The sequence below is a fragment of the Vanacampus margaritifer genome, chromosome 1 (assembly GCF_051991255.1).
Source record: "Vanacampus margaritifer isolate UIUO_Vmar chromosome 1, RoL_Vmar_1.0, whole genome shotgun sequence".
Classification (NCBI taxonomy): domain Eukaryota; kingdom Metazoa; phylum Chordata; class Actinopteri; order Syngnathiformes; family Syngnathidae; genus Vanacampus; species Vanacampus margaritifer.
Genome location: NC_135432.1, coordinates 32,924,967 through 32,944,449, shown reverse-complemented (window position 1 = coordinate 32,944,449; position 19,483 = coordinate 32,924,967). Strand labels below are relative to the sequence as shown.

The window sequence follows — 19,483 nt, the reverse complement described above, 5'->3', positions numbered from 1 at the left end:
ATTTTTTAGACTTTTTCATACAATTTAGACATTTCTGCCTTTCTGTCAAATTTTTGACATTTTTTGCAATTTTTATGAACATATGGTAATTTTCTGCCTCTCTTTTTACTTTTTGGGACATTTTATGACTTTTTCATACAATTTAGACATTTTTGCCAATCTGTCAAATTTCTGACCTTTTTGCGCAATTTTTATGGACATATGATGGTAATTTTCTGCCTCTACTTTTTGGGACACTTTTTCATGGCTTTTTCTGTCTTTTTGCTGTCCATTTTCATCATTTTTCGGACAATTTTGTGGACATTTTATGGTAATTTGGGGGATTTCTTCTTTCATTTTTTGACATTTTATGGTCAGTTTCTAAATGTTTTCTTTTCTGCCTTTTTTATATGGATTTTCTGACTTTTTGGGGGCAATTTTGTGTATATTTTATGGTAATTTTCTCCTTTTACTCCTCCTTTTTGGACATTTTATGGTCACTTTTTGGACATAATAAATTTTTCATCTACTTTTTGTCTCTCTTTTTCTGACTTTCATATCTGGACTATGACATTTTTTAGGCTTGAGTCTGAATCTGCAACAGAGTGTTTTCAGTGTATGCAATCACCATGTTATGTGTATACTTGGACAAGGGATTTAAAATAAAACAATAAAGTTGTGTTTGAAGTTAAGCTATAATTGAGGAGGTTTTCATACAAATATATATTTTTACCATTAAAGAATTAGAGCCATTTTATGTTTTGTAGGGGCAGATGTACATACATGGGCAAATGAATTACAATATATTGATTGGCCATACGTATGTGTTCATCCACTTGTAGCTTCAATACAAATGAATGAGTTGATATCCGGTTTTAAATGGGCATTTGCTTTGGTGAAACTACCGATATGAAGTCAAGAAGATCTAAATACAAGTCACTAACACAACCATTAACATGAAATACTTACGTTATACTGTACATAGGCTTATGAGAGAGAAAACAACCTTAAGTTGGTCAAACCAACAGTTTTGTACAGCCTTAAAATAGATGCCTTTAAAAAAAAAGACAGACAAAATCAACAGGATTGGAAGACCAAAGTTCATGATTGATTTGCTCTGTGAAGGAAAAAAAAAATATATATATATATATATATATATATATATATATATATATATATATATATATTTTTTATTATTGTTAAAATCTACAACCAAAACACAACTTCCTAAAAGTAAGCATTGAAAAAGTCAGATTAAATTTTGGCAGAAAACACCTTCAATTTTTGGGGGAACTAGTCTTTGAAAAGAAGAAAACAATATTAACTTGAATCAAACCGATGAGAAGATAGTAGTATGGATAATGGCTAAAAAATAAAATAAAAAACAGATCATAATCCAAAGCATACCGAATCCAGCATCAAACATGGTAAAAGTAGTAGTATGCCAATACTTTTAAGCCCCTTAAGGTGGTACTGTCCATGAAATCACCTTAACTCATAAATTGTAATGCTACGTTTTTGTGAAAGAAAAGAAATGTAAAGGTACATTCAATTTGATCTTATTTGAATGAATTGCATGCAAATGAATCCAAAAGAAGAAAAAAAACGACAACCAAGGCTAGTGACTGAAACATGATATGTACACTGAACAAAGCCAGCCTAAGGCATACCTGTGCCATAATCATGCTGTCTAATTAGCATTTTCATATGCCACCCTCCTGTGAGATGGGAAGAATTATCTCAAGAGGAAATATTTTCACTAATAGACATTTAGACACATTTGTGAACAATATTTGAGCGAAATGGTCTTTTGTGTAGTAGAAAAAGTTTTAGATCTTAGTCTAAGTCACAAAAAATGGGAGTGAAAACAAAAGTGTTATTTTTAGTTGATATTCTGAAAATATAAAGAAATTATTTTCTCAGCCCCTTTAAATATCAGTCAAGCTCCACTTCAGAACCGTGGGAGAAAAAATCCTGGAGTCGTCCATGATTTGTTAAATAAATTCCAATCTCCTCTTTTAATTTATAAGATAAAGATTTGAGGATTTTCCTCTGTCACTGTAAAGGGTTTGAAGGCGATGTAAAATAAGCAAGCGCATGATTTTGCATTTTGTTTAACACTCCCCTCCTTTGTATTGAATGTTCAACAGTAGTTGCAGTGTGCATGCTGCAAGTTGTGCACATGTATTTTATTGTGTGGCCGAGTCAAAGGGGGCGAGACATAAAGTGGGGGTTGAGCCTGTCCAGTGCCGTTGGTGGCCCACTTATCATATCTCCGCCCCCAGTCCTTCTCCTCCCATGAGGGCGGCTCTTTATATTGCCCCCAAACTCCTCCTGACTGGCGCCTTTTTCTTTATCTGCTGGAGGGGAGACGCACATGCTATTTTTAGGACCACGTTGGAATGAATAAACCGCTTAACCTGCTGGTAAGAAAAACGCGTCGTATCTGAAAGAAAGAGGGAAAAAAAACTCTTCCTCAATGCCGAGTTGCTTTAAATGCTTCATGAGCTTGGATTTAAAGGGGGCGGGCTGTGAGTCGACTCAACGCGACGCTTTGTAGGTCGGTGCAGGGCTCTTTAACCGGGCATAAGCACCGGGCTTAAAGGGGATATTTCGCTGTGTGATTCAGGCTGGAGGTTAAACTTGAGCGGCAGAGGTGAGTGCGCATTTTGCATGGAACTATGCACCCCTGCAACGATTTGCGAATACGTGAAATCGCTCGAGCTCCAGTGAGACGAGGAGACATGCTTTCAATGAGAAGCCTCTATTGTTGCTGTTGGCTCGCCGCAAAACACGACGCACCTCGCTAGTAACTCACTCTCGGCCACATTTGTACTTATTTATTGAGTTATTCTTTACATTTGCGCGTCAATATAATAAGGATACGGCAGCAAAACCACACACACATAGATTCACTCGGCTATTATGCTCGTGTGTGAACCAAGTGGGGTGCATGTATGCATGCATGCATGCATAGGCCCCGGGATGCAGTCTCTACTTGAATGCAACGGTGAGGCCTGCGGCTCATGGCTGCACCGTGCAAACCGGTTCGACTATCCGCGAGGCGGCGTGGGCTTCGCTTTGGAGCGCGCACCAGACCGATATAGGGCCACATGGACGCGTTGATTTAAGAGCTGCGTCGTGGCTTTGCGCCTTTTTTTGTGCCCCGCCTACACCCCCCCTCACCCCTCCTCCATGACCCATCCCCCACCACCCCCATTTAAGTGAGCTCAGCGCGTTGTCTTGCAAACGACTCTGACCAGGTGTGGTTTTATTTCCTAGGTGTGAATTGTAAACATGAGCGACAAGGGGACAGTGGCACCTAAGGAGACTGCAGAAAAGAGGGGGCGTGGAAGGCCACGCAAGCTTCCTCAGGTAAGGGGGCGAAAATAAACTTTTTGTGAAAGGTGCATCAAGCATGCATGACACATCAGTTCTGGTAATGTAGTCCTATTTGCTCAACTGTGACCCACCACTGTGCCACTATACTGTATAGTAGTCCTAAGAGACCCAATTTGTATGTTTGCTTCAGCTATCATTAATGAGAGGTGTAGGCACCCCCATCAGTGGACTTCCTGTAACCCAGCACCCCCAAAACCGGTTTTAACCCTCCCAGACCCCATCTCCACTCCTTATGCAATGGCTGCATGCCAAGCAAGGTTGCAAGTGGCTCATATGGCACAGTGTATTAAATTTCTTTGTGGCTAAAAGCTGCTGTAGTAAACAAACTAGAATCCAATCCGAGATGATTCTGCGTAACAAGTGCGGGTTGTCACAAGAATATGAGTGAAGTTGAAGGAGATTTTTTTTTATGTGGTGGTTGCACAATTCCACTCATTGGCACATTATGCAGTGCAGGAACGTTTAGGTGTGTCTGCGTTTTGAGTAAATTGTGTGCAGCACATTTATCACTCACTCTTCCTTTCCATTTTGTTTTGTTAACATCAGGATCGTGAACCTCAGGAGGCCAGCGGATCCCCGACTCCAAAGAGGGCCAGAGGACGACCCAAGGGCAGCAGAAACAAGTCCGCCAGCAAGGGCAAAGTAAGTCCATGATGTCTTCATGCAGCAAAAGATTGACTTCATGGCTACTTGGAGCTTAAACGGCAACTCACCCCCACAACCAGAGTCTTGCTCCAACCCTCACTAACATTTGAAAATGGTGCTCAAAGGAGGCGTTGCCTAAGGACCATTGGGCTTGCGAGGGGGCAGGGGGGTTGGGCGTGGTCTGGCTGTGATTGACAGCAGCAGTGCAAACTACCATCTATATAATTTCGATGCTGATAAGCTATGCTAAATCAACTAACTAAATGCCATGCTAATAAATCGCTAACCTGAAAATTGGTATAAAGATGTTCGCAAACGGTAGCAACTCGCTAAGGAGCGATTATGTCAGCTTCAGAGAAGTGACATCGGTACTCTGTGCAGCCACACAGATGTTTTTTGTTGCAAATTCACGCTTTCAACAAACATGCACTTAATGTCAAAATAATGACCAGGACCTGCAGCAAAAAAAAATAATCAAAAATCAAAAAGTTGAGTTGCTCTTTAAGGCCTATCAACCCTTGAATTATGATTTTTAGCCAATTCTAACCCCTGTCAAGTATGTCCCGCCTTTCCTTGTGAAAAGTTGCTGTGACTGTTTCCCTTCTGTCAAAAATCGTCATGTATGGCTTTCCTATTGTAGAGTTGTCTTTCAGGAAGTACAGTGATGCTCGTAGTGTACTTCCTGTCCTGCCGCATCCTGCAGCGTGTCATGCAAAGGCTGCAATAGTGTTTCCACACTGACGCCAAACAACCCACCACCCCACCCCACACACAGTCCTAGTTCTTCTCAGCCAGTTGTCTCCATAGCAACAGTTGATTTTCTCCCTCGCCCCGAACCCTCTAACTCCCCCATGCGCATTGTCCTCACTGCTACTGTACGTGTGAGGGAAGGCAAACACTCGCGCGCGTGTTTGTGATATAGGGTTAGCGAGGAAGGCCAAGTGGCGGAGGGTTTATGTCTATGCTCACTTCCACCAGCTGTCTCTGAGCCTCGGACCAGGTGGCCAGCGAACTGGAGTGCCCTGTGTGCAGTTCCTGTTGGCCTTCCAGATAATAGCCAATGAACCCAGTGCCCCTTGTCCATATCTGTTTGAACAGGCTCTGCTGCCCCCTGCAGGCAGCCAGGAGTAAAACAAATTATTTAGCGTTTGGAACCCTAGAACATAAAGCACCCTAAAAAAAACATAGCATCCTTTTACATGGCATTTTGTTATTGTGAACCATATGTGGCTGATACATTTGGCATGAAGGCGCAATGAAACAAAACTTTTGCACAGCATTGTATATAATCACTTTTCTTTTCTTTTCTTTTTTTCACCCCAAGACCAAGGCAGAACCTGCTCCTGGTGCAAAACGTAGAGGAAGACCTAAGAAGGTAAGAATCTTTCTGTCCTATCTGAATTAGAACTGGTATGGTGATTTCAGGGCACAACATTTTTTACACATGCGTGCCTAAATCCTGCAAAATTGGTCAGTTTTTACTCAAAGTATTTGACTTTGACTCTGCTGCTTGTATTGAATTTGGCTGGGTGGTCTATAATGGCAGCAAACCAAATTTTGACTTTCTGACTTGATATGGCGAAAGAGGTTAAAGGTCGGTCACATCCTCTATGTAGTTACCAACCAAACATTGAGATTGGGCAATTATAAAAGCGACAGGTTTCATTACGCTTGTTCATACAAGATCCCAAATTTGTTGTCATTTTTGATGATTGTAGTTGTAACCCAGAAAAAAAAATGTAGTTTAGTTTTTCCCCTTAATCAAAAATTCTGCACTTATTTATAGTTTATTTTTGATAAACCACCATTCAAGCTTTTCTGTTTGCTGCAGCTATATAAAAGTTTAAAGGAAGATGATGTGGTTTCGTAGTAAAAATGTGTTGCGTGCACAAATAGTTGTGGGTGTTCTCGGACTGCCGCCTGGACCACATTAGCAATGACCCGTAGTTACCCCGCCACTTATTTTTATGAATGAACACAGCCATTTGGGAGTGAGTGAAGGAAGCCGGATGCCCCAATGTGACTCATCAGTCCACCATGCTGAGTCACTGACCCCTCCCCTGGTCGTCTTCATGCCACAGTGGTTTGTCATAATTTAGGATAACATTGATCCTCTCTCAAGCCTAAGAAAAAACTTGTTGCGACTTGAGTCAGCGTTTCTGTTGGGCACAGACTGAGTTTTTCCCTCCATCTCATTGTAGGAAAAGGAAGAGAAGGCATCACAGGAGTCTTCGGAGCAGGAAGAAGAAGAGGAAGAGGATGAGGACCAGTAATACACAACGAATGCTACCTCACTCAACATACTGACTTACTGTTAACCATAACTGGACTGTATCTCCAACACCAGTGCCACTTTCATGACCACTGTTCTTGACAGGGCCCTCAGCTCAAACGAGGGCTAACAGCAGATTTCTCATGCAACAGCACTGGATAAAACGCTGGACCTTGCGCAAAGTAGTGATGAGGAAAATTTAAGCTTCATGAACCTCTTGTGATATATATATTCTTTTTCTTTTCTGGATGGTGTTCTTGATTTAATGATAAATGCTAGCGCAATGGAAATTGATCACATTTCTACTGCATCGTTAAACCAAGCGCACCCTCTAGAGGAGTAAAAGAAAAAAGGTCGCAAGTGGGTCATGAAGCTTCGTTTCCGCATCACGAGGGTATCACATGACAGCAGACAGCCCTTTTCTCTATGTCATGATATCACAAGTCTTTTATACTGGAGGAGGTGGGCTTCTAGGGGCCTAGTGTATTTTCTTTTCTGCTGAAAGATGGTTCGTAGTCTTTTTTTCTCTTCTTTTCTATTTACTCTGTGTTACTTATTGATTATTACTGCGTCCGAGATAGTAGGGCTTGTAGTTTCTCTGTTTTGTACACAACAAAGGTGATTTTTACCAATACTCGTGTTAGTGTGATGTGGTTTAACCTATCCTTCGCATTGTACGCTAGATGGAATTGAGCTTCATTGTGTAGGATGAGACTAGGTCACTGGTGGTATATAATATACACCTGCCTCCGCCCCTTCCTGGTGTCTCTTCTCACAAGTAGAACGCATCCCCTCATGTAGGACATTTTAGGTTTTAGCTTATCAAATGGCCTCCTCTGTCATTGGTGTGTAGCGGAGGAGACTTCTAGTGTTTGTTGTTGTTACTTTCCCGTTTCATACCATTTAACATCACGTGTGCTGCTTCTTTTCAAGTTTTGTCAATTTTAAAGTATAGGGTTTCAGATTGAGAGCATCAGTGGCGTTTCTTCAGGGAGTTTTTTACAGTTATTGCATGAGCCCTGTCAACTGAAAGACAAACTGTACAGCCATAAGCAGTTTAATAAAACTGAGTTGGTACTCCTGACAGGGCTGCTTTTTTTTTTTCTTCTTCTTCCCTTCATGCCACCTAGCACCCACTTATTCGCCTAGTGTGTTTCCCATAACCTTATTTAGTTGCAATGAGCCTTTTCAAGATGTTTTGCTTTCTGCAACAAAAAAAAAAAGAACGTTCAAGTGTCCGCTTGACAGTTCTTCCACACACCTCAGCTGCTACGTCAGTTATAAACCCGGAAAACTGCAAAGTGACAACACAATGCCTGGACCTTTGTACCTCATTCAACAGCTTATAATCATTGCATTTAACTGTATTTGTGTTACTGTGTACTCTGGCACAAGTCAGACTTTTTTTTTTCTTCCAAATATACCTGATTGAAACAAGCCTCAGCTTGCTCACAACTGAAGCTCGCAGATTGGCTGGTGTGTATGTGTGTGCGTGTGAGAAGCAAGTCAGGGAGACTTGTCAGCTTGACAATTGTGTTCGCTGACTGTGGTAGTTTAGCAGGTTCTTATTTTTCTTCTGGTGCACTGAAACATTTAACAGTTGGACACTTTCCCTGCTTTTTGCCTGACATTTGCCATGAAGTGGTTATTGTGTCCATCAAAATCGGATTCACATCACAAACTGACATCTACATCTGTTCATTTATATACTGTAAACTGTTGAGGATGGGATCATTCTTTTTAATGGACACCGTATATAAATGTACAATGTATATATTTTCTATGGTGCCCTACAATTTGTATGAGATAAAATGGTCAATAAAGATAATTTTCTGTCTTTTTTTGTCATTTGTTGACATGACAATTGATCAACTGAATTTTGATAATGAGATTTTTTTTAAAATAGAGATTGGAAGGGCTATAGAACATTTTTTCATATTGGGTGGGGGGGGGGTGAATTTTACTGTGCTGTTAGAAAACAGTAAGTTGTGCAAAACATACTGAAACATTGAACATCCAATCAAAATTTTAACGGTAAAATTAAGCTCACCTGTAATGATTGACACATTTTAGGTACAAGAACTACAAAAAAAACTAATGAAACTAAAGTAAGAAAGATCATTACCATGCATTACTAGAGCAGAATATAAGCAACACACGAGAAATATGGAAAATGCTAAATTATGTAATTAAAACTAGCTTTAAAAAATGGATTATCCAGAAATGTTTTTAATAAAAGAAAAAAATATCGTTGAAAAAATTTCAGGCATAGCTAATAATTTTAATGAGTATTTTGTTAATGTTGGCAGCAATTTAGCAAAATAAATCCCTGAGCCAAGAAACAAACATGAAGTAAGCGTATAAAAAATACATCCACTATGTGGCTTAATGCTGTTAATGATACAGAAGTATTAAATGTTGTTTAAATAAAAATAAAATATATATATATATATAAATAAATATATATGCCATCAGTAAAAAGTATAGAATATGTTGTGCAACCTTTCGCATATATATATAATTTGTCATTTTAAGCCGGTATATTTCCATCAAAAATGAAAATAGCAAATGTTATTCCTATTCATAAAAATGGAGAAAGACACATATTCACAAATTATACACCAATATCACTGGTGCCACAGTTCTCCAAAATTAAAAAAATATATATATATTTTCATGTAGACTGGACAATTTTTTTGAAAAACTTTTATTTAAGTGAAAATCAATATGGGTTTACAGAAAAACTGACCACCTCAATGGCACTCATGGAACTCGTAGAAGCAATATCTACTAACATAGATAATGAAAAAAATAGTTGGAATTTTTTATAGATTTAAAAAAAGCATTTCATACTATAGCTCATTCTATATTAATGAATACATTAGAAAGATATGGCATAAGAGGTTTGGCCTATAAATGCATGAAAAGTTATTTGGATAATAGATGTCAGTACTTACAGTTTAACAATATACAATCAAAACACTTGAAGATCACTCATGGAGTTCCCCAAGGGTCTGTGCTAGGCCCCAAATTATTTATATTGTATATAAATGATATCTGTTGTGTCTCAAAAATATTCAAAAGTGTCTTATTCGCCGATGACACAACTCTCTACTGTTCAGGAGAGCACCCGAAGCAGCTTCTGACTACTGTGGAGAATGAATTGAACACATTAAAAAACTGGTTAGACTTAAACAAATTATCATTAAACTGGAAATCTGGGGAAACGCATATGAAACAAATGCCGATCCTGTTTTCAAACTGCAAAAAAGAGCCATAAGAATGATAAATCGATCAAAATATACAGAGCCAACTCATTCACTATTTATGAAATCAAATGCAATGAAATTCTACGACTTAGTTGAATTTAAAATAGTACAAATAGTGTATATAGCATAGAACAATCTACTCTGCCACAGTACTCAGAAGCTGTTTGAAATTAGAGAGAGTCCTTATAACATGAGAAGTGTCTACAAAAGAATTAAAACAAGAACAATTAAGCAAAGGTGTGTTTCTGTAAAAGGTGTTAATTTGTGGAATGATTTTGGAACTGACCTGAAAAGATGTCAGTCACTTGCTGAATTTAAAAAAATGTTTAAAAGCAAAGTAAAAAAAAAAAAAGTATTTACATCAGTTAAAAATTTACATATGCTGTAATTTCTTTGGTATGAGTGTAATGAAAATTGTATATGTGAGTATGAGGATGTGATTTATAGATGTATTGTGGTGTCTGTTGATTTCGTGTGCACGTCGCTGGCAAATGTGCCTATGTTAAAGTGCACTTGTATATATAATAAGGTTTATACATTTCCTTTTGTTGAAATACATTACCTTATTTTATTAACATAAAACGAATAATGGGTAGGACTGGATACGTTTTTAACTTCCTCCTACCTCTTTTAAACATATAAACTACTTTCTTTCTACCTATTCTCGTTTTCTTTTTTACTCCAATTTATATTTTAGTAATGTGTTTTCTTTGTGTTTATATGTTCAATAAAGAACCAAAACCTACCAGACAATTTGGAAACATTTGTCTGTTCAAGCAAGAATCTCACTTTTAAATATTTAGCCACAAGTTGGTTGGGATGATCAGTGGATATTCTTGAGGTGTTTGAGGATTACTTCCCTCAATGCAATTCTACATTTATGAAGAACACAGAAGTTTCATATTTAATTAAAATATTTTCTGTCAGCACTCCACCAGTGTATATGCAGGGACGATGTCAAAGTCTTATTTCGACATGGGGGAGGGCGGAAGCAATACTTTGACAGTAAACTTAAATAACATCTGCAAAGTAAAGCATCTTCATAACAGTGCAGACACATTTCCATCAGTAGTTGTCCATTCAGGTTCAAGTGGAATTCAGTGGTACAATTGGAGGAAATTTTGAGCCTCAACGAACTGGAACATCACGTCAACCAAATAACCTGAAAACACACATTTGCTTTCTTGATCACGAGGCATAACTTGAACTGTTTGAATTCCATGTGACGCATCCCCACTACCAAGCTAATAACAGTCTACAGTGGCTTCAAACAGTTGAGGGCAATAAAGTAGGCGGGTCTATCATTTGAGTACAGTCAGAAGGATGGCATTCATCTCCAGCTGGAGGTGAATGTGTGCTGGTGCCATGTCTTGTGCACAGGACATTTTTGAAGCAGGAGTCATTCAGAGGAACACTGCATCTTCTTTGAGGTTTTCATGCCTTCCACGCGACTCACAGGATTTGGCAAAAATCACACAAAGATCCAGATCCGAGCTTGTCATGATGTTGTGTGTAAATGAAAACAAAACTGAGCCCAGACATTCCTCAAGTAAAAAGAACCTGAAACTCACATCAAATATACATTCATTAGCAGCTCACTTATTCAGAACTTAACTTCTTGTTGTAATGTGTGATGGTGTTTTTCTAAGGTGCTGCAAAACTGCAGTCCACACTGACAGACTTCAGAATGCTCAGTAATGCTCCGCTAGCCAGATAGACGTGTAAGTGCCACGTGAACAAAGTCAACTGATATGTTCTGGAGAAGAATATGAACACTGAAATTCAGTGAACGATTGTGAATAAATACTTTACATTAAATATATCCAAGTTTGAACGTGTGCTTAAACATATGACCAATGCCTTGCTTGTTGTACTTTAAGATTGGGGGAGGCATTAAATAAAAAGACAATGTTTGTAGTCAGTGCAGGTATTCTTTGGCGATGGTTAGGATTCTTCAAGCATCTTTGGTCAGAAGAGGGCGTCGCTGTTGATAACTTCTTGCCCAACCTTGAACAACCTAAAAAAAAAAGAGAGGAGAGAGACCCTGTGAAGTCGGTGGTGGTTTTCAGAACTCGGCCTTCACTCAACAGCAACTCATTCAGTGGACATGCCCACAAGAGTGGCTATATTTTTCTGTTTATCTTATGTGCAGTAAACACTGCCATCTACAGGTGCTGCTCATATCATGAGAACAGGGGTGCTCAAGTTCGGTCCTCGAGAGCCCCGATCCAGCCTGTTCTCCATGTTTCTCTCCACTAACACACCTGATTCATGATCAGGATCGTATCAGGCTTCTGCAAAGCTTGCTGATTAGCTGATCGTTAGATTCAGCTGTGCTGCAGGAGGGAAACATGGAAAACAGGCTGGGCTCTCGAGGACCGAACTTGAGCACCCCTGCATTAGAATATCCAGGAAAAGTCCAATCATTTCATTGTGTGAAAATTGCATGTTACATTAGTTCAGCAGACACAACGTAAATTATCTCAAGCCTTTATTTCTTTCAAATTTGATAATAATGGCAGATAGACGCCATTTTTATTTTTTAAATCCAGTGTTTTACAAAATTAGAATATTGTGACGAAGTTCGACATTGTAGGCTTGCGTTTCCCAGTCTTGTCAGCTAGTTCATATCAATTTGAACAACTGCAGAGGTTTTCCTCAGCCTTTAATTGTAGTCTGGTTTAGTAGGCTTCAGAATCGGGGAAGACTGCTGACTTGACGGTTGTGCAGAAAACAATCATTGACATAGCCTGGCAATCGTCAGATTAATTTGTGCTTCACTCAAGGGAGTTCTCCAAAATATCAGTCTGGGACTGCTCTGTGTTGATTTGCTAAAGGCGGGACATTCTGTAAAATACTTTGAGCTGATTGGACGAAGCAGAATCGTGAGCATGTCTACTTAACTTTTGTTTTGACCAATCAGGGCAAAGGATGAAAATGTCGTCACCGACATACGACTGTTGTGACTCGCTGATATCATGGCGATGAGTTTATGTTGTTTGTTTTGCAATGATGATATGCGGATACAAGAGACTAATTCACAATCAAAGTACGATAGACCAATAATTTCATAAATATACAATTAAAAAAATGTGGCGCCACAATGAAACCTGTGGCTGTGATTTGTGATTAGTTTATGTAAATAAAAACATGACTGTGACAGCCATTTTGTTGACACCAAAATTAAACAGCTAATTTAGCTCAACGTTCTTGGCAGTATGGTGTAGCAGTAGAACATCTGCCTTTGCTTATGGTCGAGAGGTTCTGGATTCTAAACCTCAGTTCCGACATGGGATTTGCATGTTCTTCCCATGCTGGTGTGGATTTTCTCCAGGAACTTCAACTTCCTTCCACATGCCAAAAACATGCACTTCCAGGTCAGTGAAACTTAAACTTTACTGTATATTGTGTGAATGTGAATTGTTGGTTGTCCTTATGTACACTGTGATTGACTGGTTCGTAGTAGTAGCCCATGGTGTACCTCACCTCTCACCAGTGTTACCACAAGATGGCAACAGTCCTAGCACATCCCTAGAGCATACCAAATTCAAGTTTAAGTCACAATTAACGTGCTTATAAAATTGAACAAAATTGGATCTTGTTCTTGCAAATAAAACATTATTTGCATATTCTTCTCTCAACTTGTTGCAGCTGTTTTCCTACACATTAGAGGAACTGAGTTGTGAGAAACCAAGAGTAATGGCCTGGCCGCAGCAGAGTGTATGACGCAATCAAGGAAAACCACAGATTAAAAAAAGAAACTATACAAATAAGTATTTGTACCTGTGCCCAACTTGAAGAAAAAAACCCGAAAATAAAATAACCCACAAGTTTTCAGTGAAAACAAAAGTGTGCCTTACTTTGGTGTCCTCTTCTCGCCACAGCATCTCTTGCTCAGCTTCATTCACCTCCTCGGAGGGGTCATATGAATAGATTGGTAACAACTGATGACGGAGTCTGTCAAGTCTGACAAAACAACATAAAGTAAAACAAAAATTTAAAGAGAACAAATCATAGACAGCAGGTCCTTGTTAACTCTTTGACTGCCAAAAACGTTAAATAACGTTTAGTAAAATCCTACAGAGGAGCGCCAAAGACGTTAAAAGGCGTTCACCAAGTTTTTTTGTTGTTTTTGGGAAACGGGTGGAGGAAAACTTTGGCCAGCTGTGCTGAAAGTATCAAGCAGATCTAGTTAGTATAATGCCTATTTTTGGCCCCTAGATGGCAGCGATGACTCTCTTTGGACAAGATTGGGTAGGCGTCAGTAGAAGACGTGAGGCGGAGCTAGAGTGTTGAGGGGACAATGGCTGAGGAAGCCAGAATGGCGACCGGTTGCAAGCAGCTCACGCTTGAGCATTTTTTTCGAAGACGAAAAGCATCGACCAATGCTAAAGAGCACATTGATGACGACGATGATGATGATGGTGACTCCGAGGTTGACGCCGAAGTTGGAAGCGTTGACGCGGCGGCTATGATCACGTCATAAAGCCTCACCGGCTAGCGATGCTAACGCCGGAAAACGCGGAGCACAACCGAGCACGCTCAGGCGGACGTTCAATCGGACGACGAAGAGTGCCCCGAGTTCAATGCATATTCATCGGAGGAGTGGGTACAGTCTGATCACGGAGAAGACACTGGTTATGGACTACGATGCCACCATGAATGGAGCGGATAAGATGGATCAGAACATCTCTTACCACCCGGTATAGGAACTGAAGGACATGAGGAAGCCAGATGTAACACCACCGTAACGTCACCGTATCATCATCCTGAGAGTAGACTTGATGGCAACATGGCCAAACACACACTGCAGTATATACTTGCTATTCCCCGGAAAAAAAAGCCAGCAAGAAAGTGTAGCGTCTGCAATCGCAGTGAAACTAATCTGTTGTGCAAATCTTGCTGCGTCTCCTTGCACGCAGGGGAGTGTTACAAAAAGAAAAACTGTATTTGAAACAGCCACACAATTGTAAATAGTACCACGGTTGCACACATTTGTAAATAGTTTGCCAAATTGTTTAGTCAAATTGTTACACTGTTGAATGTAAATAAACGTATTTTGCTATCAAAAAACACTTTTTCATTGTTGGTGGTAGTGTTTTACAGAAGTAAAGCACTGTTTAGGTGTTTGTGGCATCATTCATGGAAAAAGAAAGGTGTCAAATTCACTAGAGTGCATGAAATATCGTTTCACAAAAAGCTTGATTTCTCCGTTTTTTGTTTCAAAACAGAGCATTTGGGTGAAACTAACCATTTTCTATTGTTGATTACTGAAAAACGGAATAAGGTAGAAACAAACTTTTTTTCTGATGAAAGATGAGAGTTCAATCTTTCATTTGGTAGTATGTGTGTTTCCATAGTCCAAACACAAAATTTTCTGTGGACCTTGAAAGATCAGTCAAAATGCTTAAATCAGCTGGCACTGACGGCATCCCTTTTCTGAAAACGTCTGGCAGTCAAAGAGTTAAACAGGAGACTACATCTTTACCTCTGTTTTTTACGAATGTACAAGATCTGAAACAGAAGACAGAAACACAAATTCTCATTAAACCATTGCCATAGAACATGAAAAAATACTTGCCTACAGTTCAGGTGAATTTAACTTTTAAGTTCAATACACTTACAATAAGTTTCTTGTAGTGTTTGTTTTTAAGCATTAAGAATTTTAATAAGCATTACATTTCATTGAGCCATTATTTAACATTTTCCCTACATTTAAACTATTTGGATATTTAACTCATTTAACTCATTCACTGCCATGAATTCATTTGAACTATTTCTATTGGTTTAACCTTTATTTCAACTTTTGTTAACAGGAGTAAGAAAACCTAGATTTTTTTTATTGTATATTTAGAACAGATATAAAATTTGTGATTACTCGTGAGTTAACTACTAACTAGTAAAGTCATGTGATTAATTACAATTAAAAATTTTAATCACCCAACACCCTAATTTTTTATAATCTTTTTTAAAATAAAAAGATTAAAAAATATATATATATATTAAAAAATTAGGGGCGTCAGGCAATTAATATTAGGAATTGTAATTAATCGCATGACTTCACTAGTTAAGTCACGATTAATCACCAATTTTATATCTGTTCAAAATGTACAATAGTGTTTTTCTAGGTTTTCATACTCTTAACAAAAGTTTTTAAAAAATAAAATAAACTAATAGAAATACTTTAAATGATTTTTTGGACGTCTATAGCCGTCATTGGCAGTGAATGAGTTAATATAAATTTTAGGACTAAAATCCCTGGATTGTTTTGGATTTAAAATGTTGGTCATGATGGTGGTACTTAGATGTAGTGTAGTATGTTTTAGGTGGGTCTGACTTTGACAACCACTGGTATAAAACAATGTTTACACTGCAAGGCATCCACCAACTTACCACTGCTACAGCTATTCCAATGATGGTGATGAGGAAGAATGGCACCAACACATACCCGACCGCCACGTCTCCATTAATGGTGGGGGACGGAGTGGTACTATTCATCGCATATGTTCAGGGCAAGGGGCTACAGGGGCTGCTTTACAGCAAACAGAAGACCGCCACAGAGGAACATACACTGTGCAGCGGCTCTCTCCTCAAGCTGCTCCCTTGTTGATCACGCCTCATCCCTTTCATTCATGTGACATCCACATGGTATCGCTGTTGCTCCTCCTACTTGGGACAAACCACACAGGGCAATATGAGTAGCGACTAATTAGGTCAGGTCAATGCATTTATAATGGACTCTATGCACAAATAGCCATGACGTATTTCCGGGAAAATCTCATAACGCACCGCCTTTTTCGGTAATGCCATCGCCATTTGTTTTCCTTCAGAGAACCTCGACCAGTTGTCAGCGTTTGGGAGTATTTTTTCGTCATTTTTTTATGAGTGTGGTTGCGTGCATTTGTCAAGGCAGAGTGATCACTGCTGTGTGCCCACATAGACAGGTTATAACTCTGCCTTGTTTTCTTTTCTTTTATGCTGACCACCGGAGACAGTTTGTTGTAACTTGTTAACATTCGGAGGGATAACAGTAGTTGTCGACTACACAGGGGCGCCGTTTGTTAACAACTGAGCTGTATTTGAAAGCTTAAACGTTGATGTGTTGTTACTCTGTTTACAAAATTATCTAATGTTTCTGCCTTTCTGGCGTTTTGACTTTTCGTGTGCCTGTGTGCATATTATTCATATGCTGCCATTTTATTGTATTAAAAAACATGAAAATATTGATATGAGTCATTCTTGCACCGCTGAAAACGCTGTCGGATTTCCAAAACAACCCCTTTTCAGCAAGGAATTAAGAGAAATGTCACCATGGGCTGACATAAAAAATAAAATAAAAAACTGTAGAGGCATTACATCTGCTTCAAAATATTGACAAGGCAGAGATCGTCGGATTCCGTCGACGGAGAGGAGGCTACAGACCAGAGAGTTGTTGTTGTTGGCTGGTTGATTTATTGAACATATTAGCACATTGCAAAATATAAATTGAAGTTAAAATAAAAATTTGAAGAAAGAAAATAATCAATGTCATAATTTACATGTTCAAAAGAAGTAGGAAGCACAATAACTTCTATATATATATATATTCTTATCCAATAACGTATCATTCAAATAAAAAATAAAAATGCAAAAATAAAATGAACAAGTTAGCTGGCAGGTTCTACATTTACATTTACATTGAAAAAAAATGTAATAAACAAAATAGCTTTATAGTAGCTACGGCTTGTATTTACGTGTAATAATAATTTTAAGCAATGACATCATTACCAGAGCTCAAACCATTAAAATTACGGCTCTAGGTGATCTAATTAGTAATTTTAAAATTCTGCTAGACATAGTGTTAAAGTAAGGAGCGACTCCTGTTCTTTTTCAGTGGATTAAAGATTTAGGCTTAGAGTTTTACATCATTTCAACAGTTCGCTCCGCTAAAGTCTCCCCCGCACCGGAAGGTTGGGTGCGCTCATACGCCGAATGCGGAAGTAGTTTGTGCATATAGTCTATACGTATACATAAACGTGAGGGTGGGTGTGTACGTACGTGCGCGTGTAAACTGTCACGTGGTTATGGCATCAACATAAGTAGACTGTAAAAGAGAAATAAATGCCCGATGCCTGTTGAATTGAAAAACGAAAGCGCGTACGGTAGCTAAATGGTATTGATTGTCTAAGAAACATGTTGGCATAATGGATTTTAAGTTTTTTAAAGCTTTGTCACGTACACGAAGAAGCCCCTTTCTCGCTGCGGGTATACTGAGTGCTCCGCCTCCTACCTGCTCGACCTGTCCTCAACGCAGCACGGTTTTGGAAGGACGGTGGACAATGAACTTCCGGCTTGAAAAGCACTGCATTTTATCGCGCGTCCAAATCGGTTAGCTTTGAGCTAATTTAGCAGCCGTGGCCACCGGCCGCTGCTCTGCTGCGAACGCCTGATAAAAGTTATTTGAACCAGAAAACACTAGCTGACTGGCTATCTTCGCAAAGCTACTGTTCGTTGTTTCTCACTGGCAACACCAGGCACGTCATTCGCTTCGGAGGAAAAGGATTTGAATTGACACTCACCTCCCGTGAATCACACCAGTTTGTTTGTGTTGCTTCCGCAAGAAGCTTATTTTTTGTAAGCTAGCCGTAAGAGCGAGGATAATAGTAGTGCTTCCTCTTTCAAAATAAGGCGCCATGCTCGCTCACTTCAAGACATTTTTAACGCAAACTTTCAAGCGCATACTGATAGATCTTGAGTTCGACCAGGGAAGGGAAAAGTCCGGCTCGTGTTTTTTTTTTTTAATCCGGCATGTTCACGCGCACTGTACGATTTGTTGCAATACTGAACCCGTTTTTCCTAAATCAATTTATGTGACTAAATAATTGTTGATTAACTTGTGAAATTATAGTATTTTTTTGTATTGTATGCATAGCCTACATTTAACTCGTGTGTATGTGTTTTATTAAATCATTAGTAATGGTGATGAACCTTCATTCGTATTCCACCAGGGGGCGCCGCAACGACTCATTCGCATGGTTTGTTTGGCATAGTTTTAACACCGGTCCCTGTTAACTGAACACATTTTGGATAATGGTTCTTGAAAATGTGTTGTACATATATAAATACAGATTCTGAAATCAATTACTACATTATTCATGTATTAACAACTAAATTGGTTTTAATCTGGATCAAACCTTCATCTTATCTTTTTCATTTTTCTTTGTTTTTTTAGTAAGACTGGTCATTTTGATCGTAAAAATCAGGATTGTTCTCATCCCAGCAGTTTCGTGGATTCATGCTGGATTTCAGGAATAACGTGTTCACTAAAATAAATAACATTTATTAATTTATTAAATATCCATTTAGGTATTTATATATTTTTTTCCAACTGATTCACTGAACGAGATTCAAAAAATGGAAATAAAAACAACAATATATGTATATGTGTGTAGAGAGAGAGTATTTTTTTAATATCTACTTTCTTTATCCCTACTTCTAATAAAATTTCTGCAACTCAGTGAAATGACTCTCTCCGTCCGTTGAAAAGCATTGGACTTATTTATTTTGATTTTAAAATGTGATGTCGTTTGACTACTATATGGTTTGTATGATAATCACAGGCAAAAGCAATGCAATCTGCCGTTTGTTTTCACAGTGTAAAGGATGTATTTGCATTGAGCTGCTTTGGGGAAATATTAGAAATGCCCGTATGTTCAGAAGTGTCAATATGCCTTCTTGTCTGTTCTTACATCCATGTGATCTCGTGAAACGTCATCAGTCGCAGCCCAAGTACTGTCCAGTTAAAAGTAATTGTTACAGACTGGAGAAATGTTTATGAAGCAGGTGACGCTGATACTGCATATGATTATTTTATGGACACTCTCTTAACGCCCTATCAAAAGAACTTTACAATGATACCAAGCAGGAGAAAAAGAAA

General features: G+C 38.7%; 2 protein-coding genes across 6 annotated transcripts; one reads left to right on the top strand and one right to left on the bottom strand.

Moving 5' to 3' along the window:
* The first annotated feature begins 2,264 nt into the window (after positions 1–2,264).
* hmga1a (high mobility group AT-hook 1a) lies at positions 2,265–8,135 on the top strand. 2 transcript variants are annotated; one of them, XM_077549387.1, is made up of 5 exons: positions 2,265–2,405; positions 3,262–3,354; positions 3,928–4,023; positions 5,351–5,401; positions 6,228–8,135. In XM_077549387.1, exons 2-5 carry the CDS (start codon positions 3,277–3,279, stop codon positions 6,297–6,299), a joined length of 297 nt encoding a protein of 98 aa, XP_077405513.1. In that variant the 5' UTR covers positions 2,265–2,405; positions 3,262–3,276; the 3' UTR covers positions 6,300–8,135. The 2 variants fall into 2 exon arrangements, with proteins under 2 accessions (XP_077405513.1, XP_077405524.1); XM_077549398.1 differs by lacking the exon at positions 2,265–2,405 and adding an exon at positions 2,476–2,635.
* A 2,324-nt stretch (positions 8,136–10,459) lies between these two features.
* Positions 10,460–18,311, bottom strand: smim29 (small integral membrane protein 29). 4 transcript variants are annotated; one of them, XM_077549346.1, is made up of 5 exons: positions 18,126–18,311; positions 15,961–16,236; positions 15,056–15,081; positions 13,428–13,533; positions 10,460–11,584 (listed from the first exon to the last, which is right to left on the bottom strand). In XM_077549346.1, exons 2-5 carry the CDS (start codon positions 16,063–16,065, stop codon positions 11,522–11,524), a joined length of 300 nt encoding a protein of 99 aa, XP_077405472.1. In that variant the 5' UTR covers positions 16,066–16,236; positions 18,126–18,311; the 3' UTR covers positions 10,460–11,521. The 4 variants fall into 4 exon arrangements, with proteins under 4 accessions (XP_077405472.1, XP_077405481.1, XP_077405489.1 ...); XM_077549355.1 differs by having other exon boundaries at positions 15,961–16,233; XM_077549363.1 differs by lacking the exon at positions 18,126–18,311 and adding an exon at positions 17,837–18,108.
* Positions 18,312–19,483: the final 1,172 nt, after the last annotated feature.

What these genes read in the sequence shown, in the direction of transcription:
- smim29 (XM_077549346.1), bottom strand. Translation starts at nt 16,065, where the DNA reads ATGAATAGTACCACTCCGTCCCCCACCATTAATGGAGACGTGGCGGTC. An exon ending in TTGGAATAGCTGTAGCAGTG is followed by an intron (nt 15,082 to 15,960) that starts GTAAGTTGGTGG and finishes CTTCTGTTTCAG; the next exon opens with ATCTTGTACATTCGTAAAAA. An exon ending in TACATTCGTAAAAAACAGAG is followed by an intron (nt 13,534 to 15,055) that starts GTAAAGATGTAG and finishes TTGTTTTGTCAG; the next exon opens with ACTTGACAGACTCCGTCATC.
- hmga1a (XM_077549387.1), top strand. Translation starts at nt 3,277, where the DNA reads ATGAGCGACAAGGGGACAGTGGCACCTAAGGAGACTGCAGAAAAGAGG. An exon ending in GGCCACGCAAGCTTCCTCAG is followed by an intron (nt 3,355 to 3,927) that starts GTAAGGGGGCGA and finishes TGTTAACATCAG; the next exon opens with GATCGTGAACCTCAGGAGGC. An exon ending in GTAGAGGAAGACCTAAGAAG is followed by an intron (nt 5,402 to 6,227) that starts GTAAGAATCTTT and finishes ATCTCATTGTAG; the next exon opens with GAAAAGGAAGAGAAGGCATC.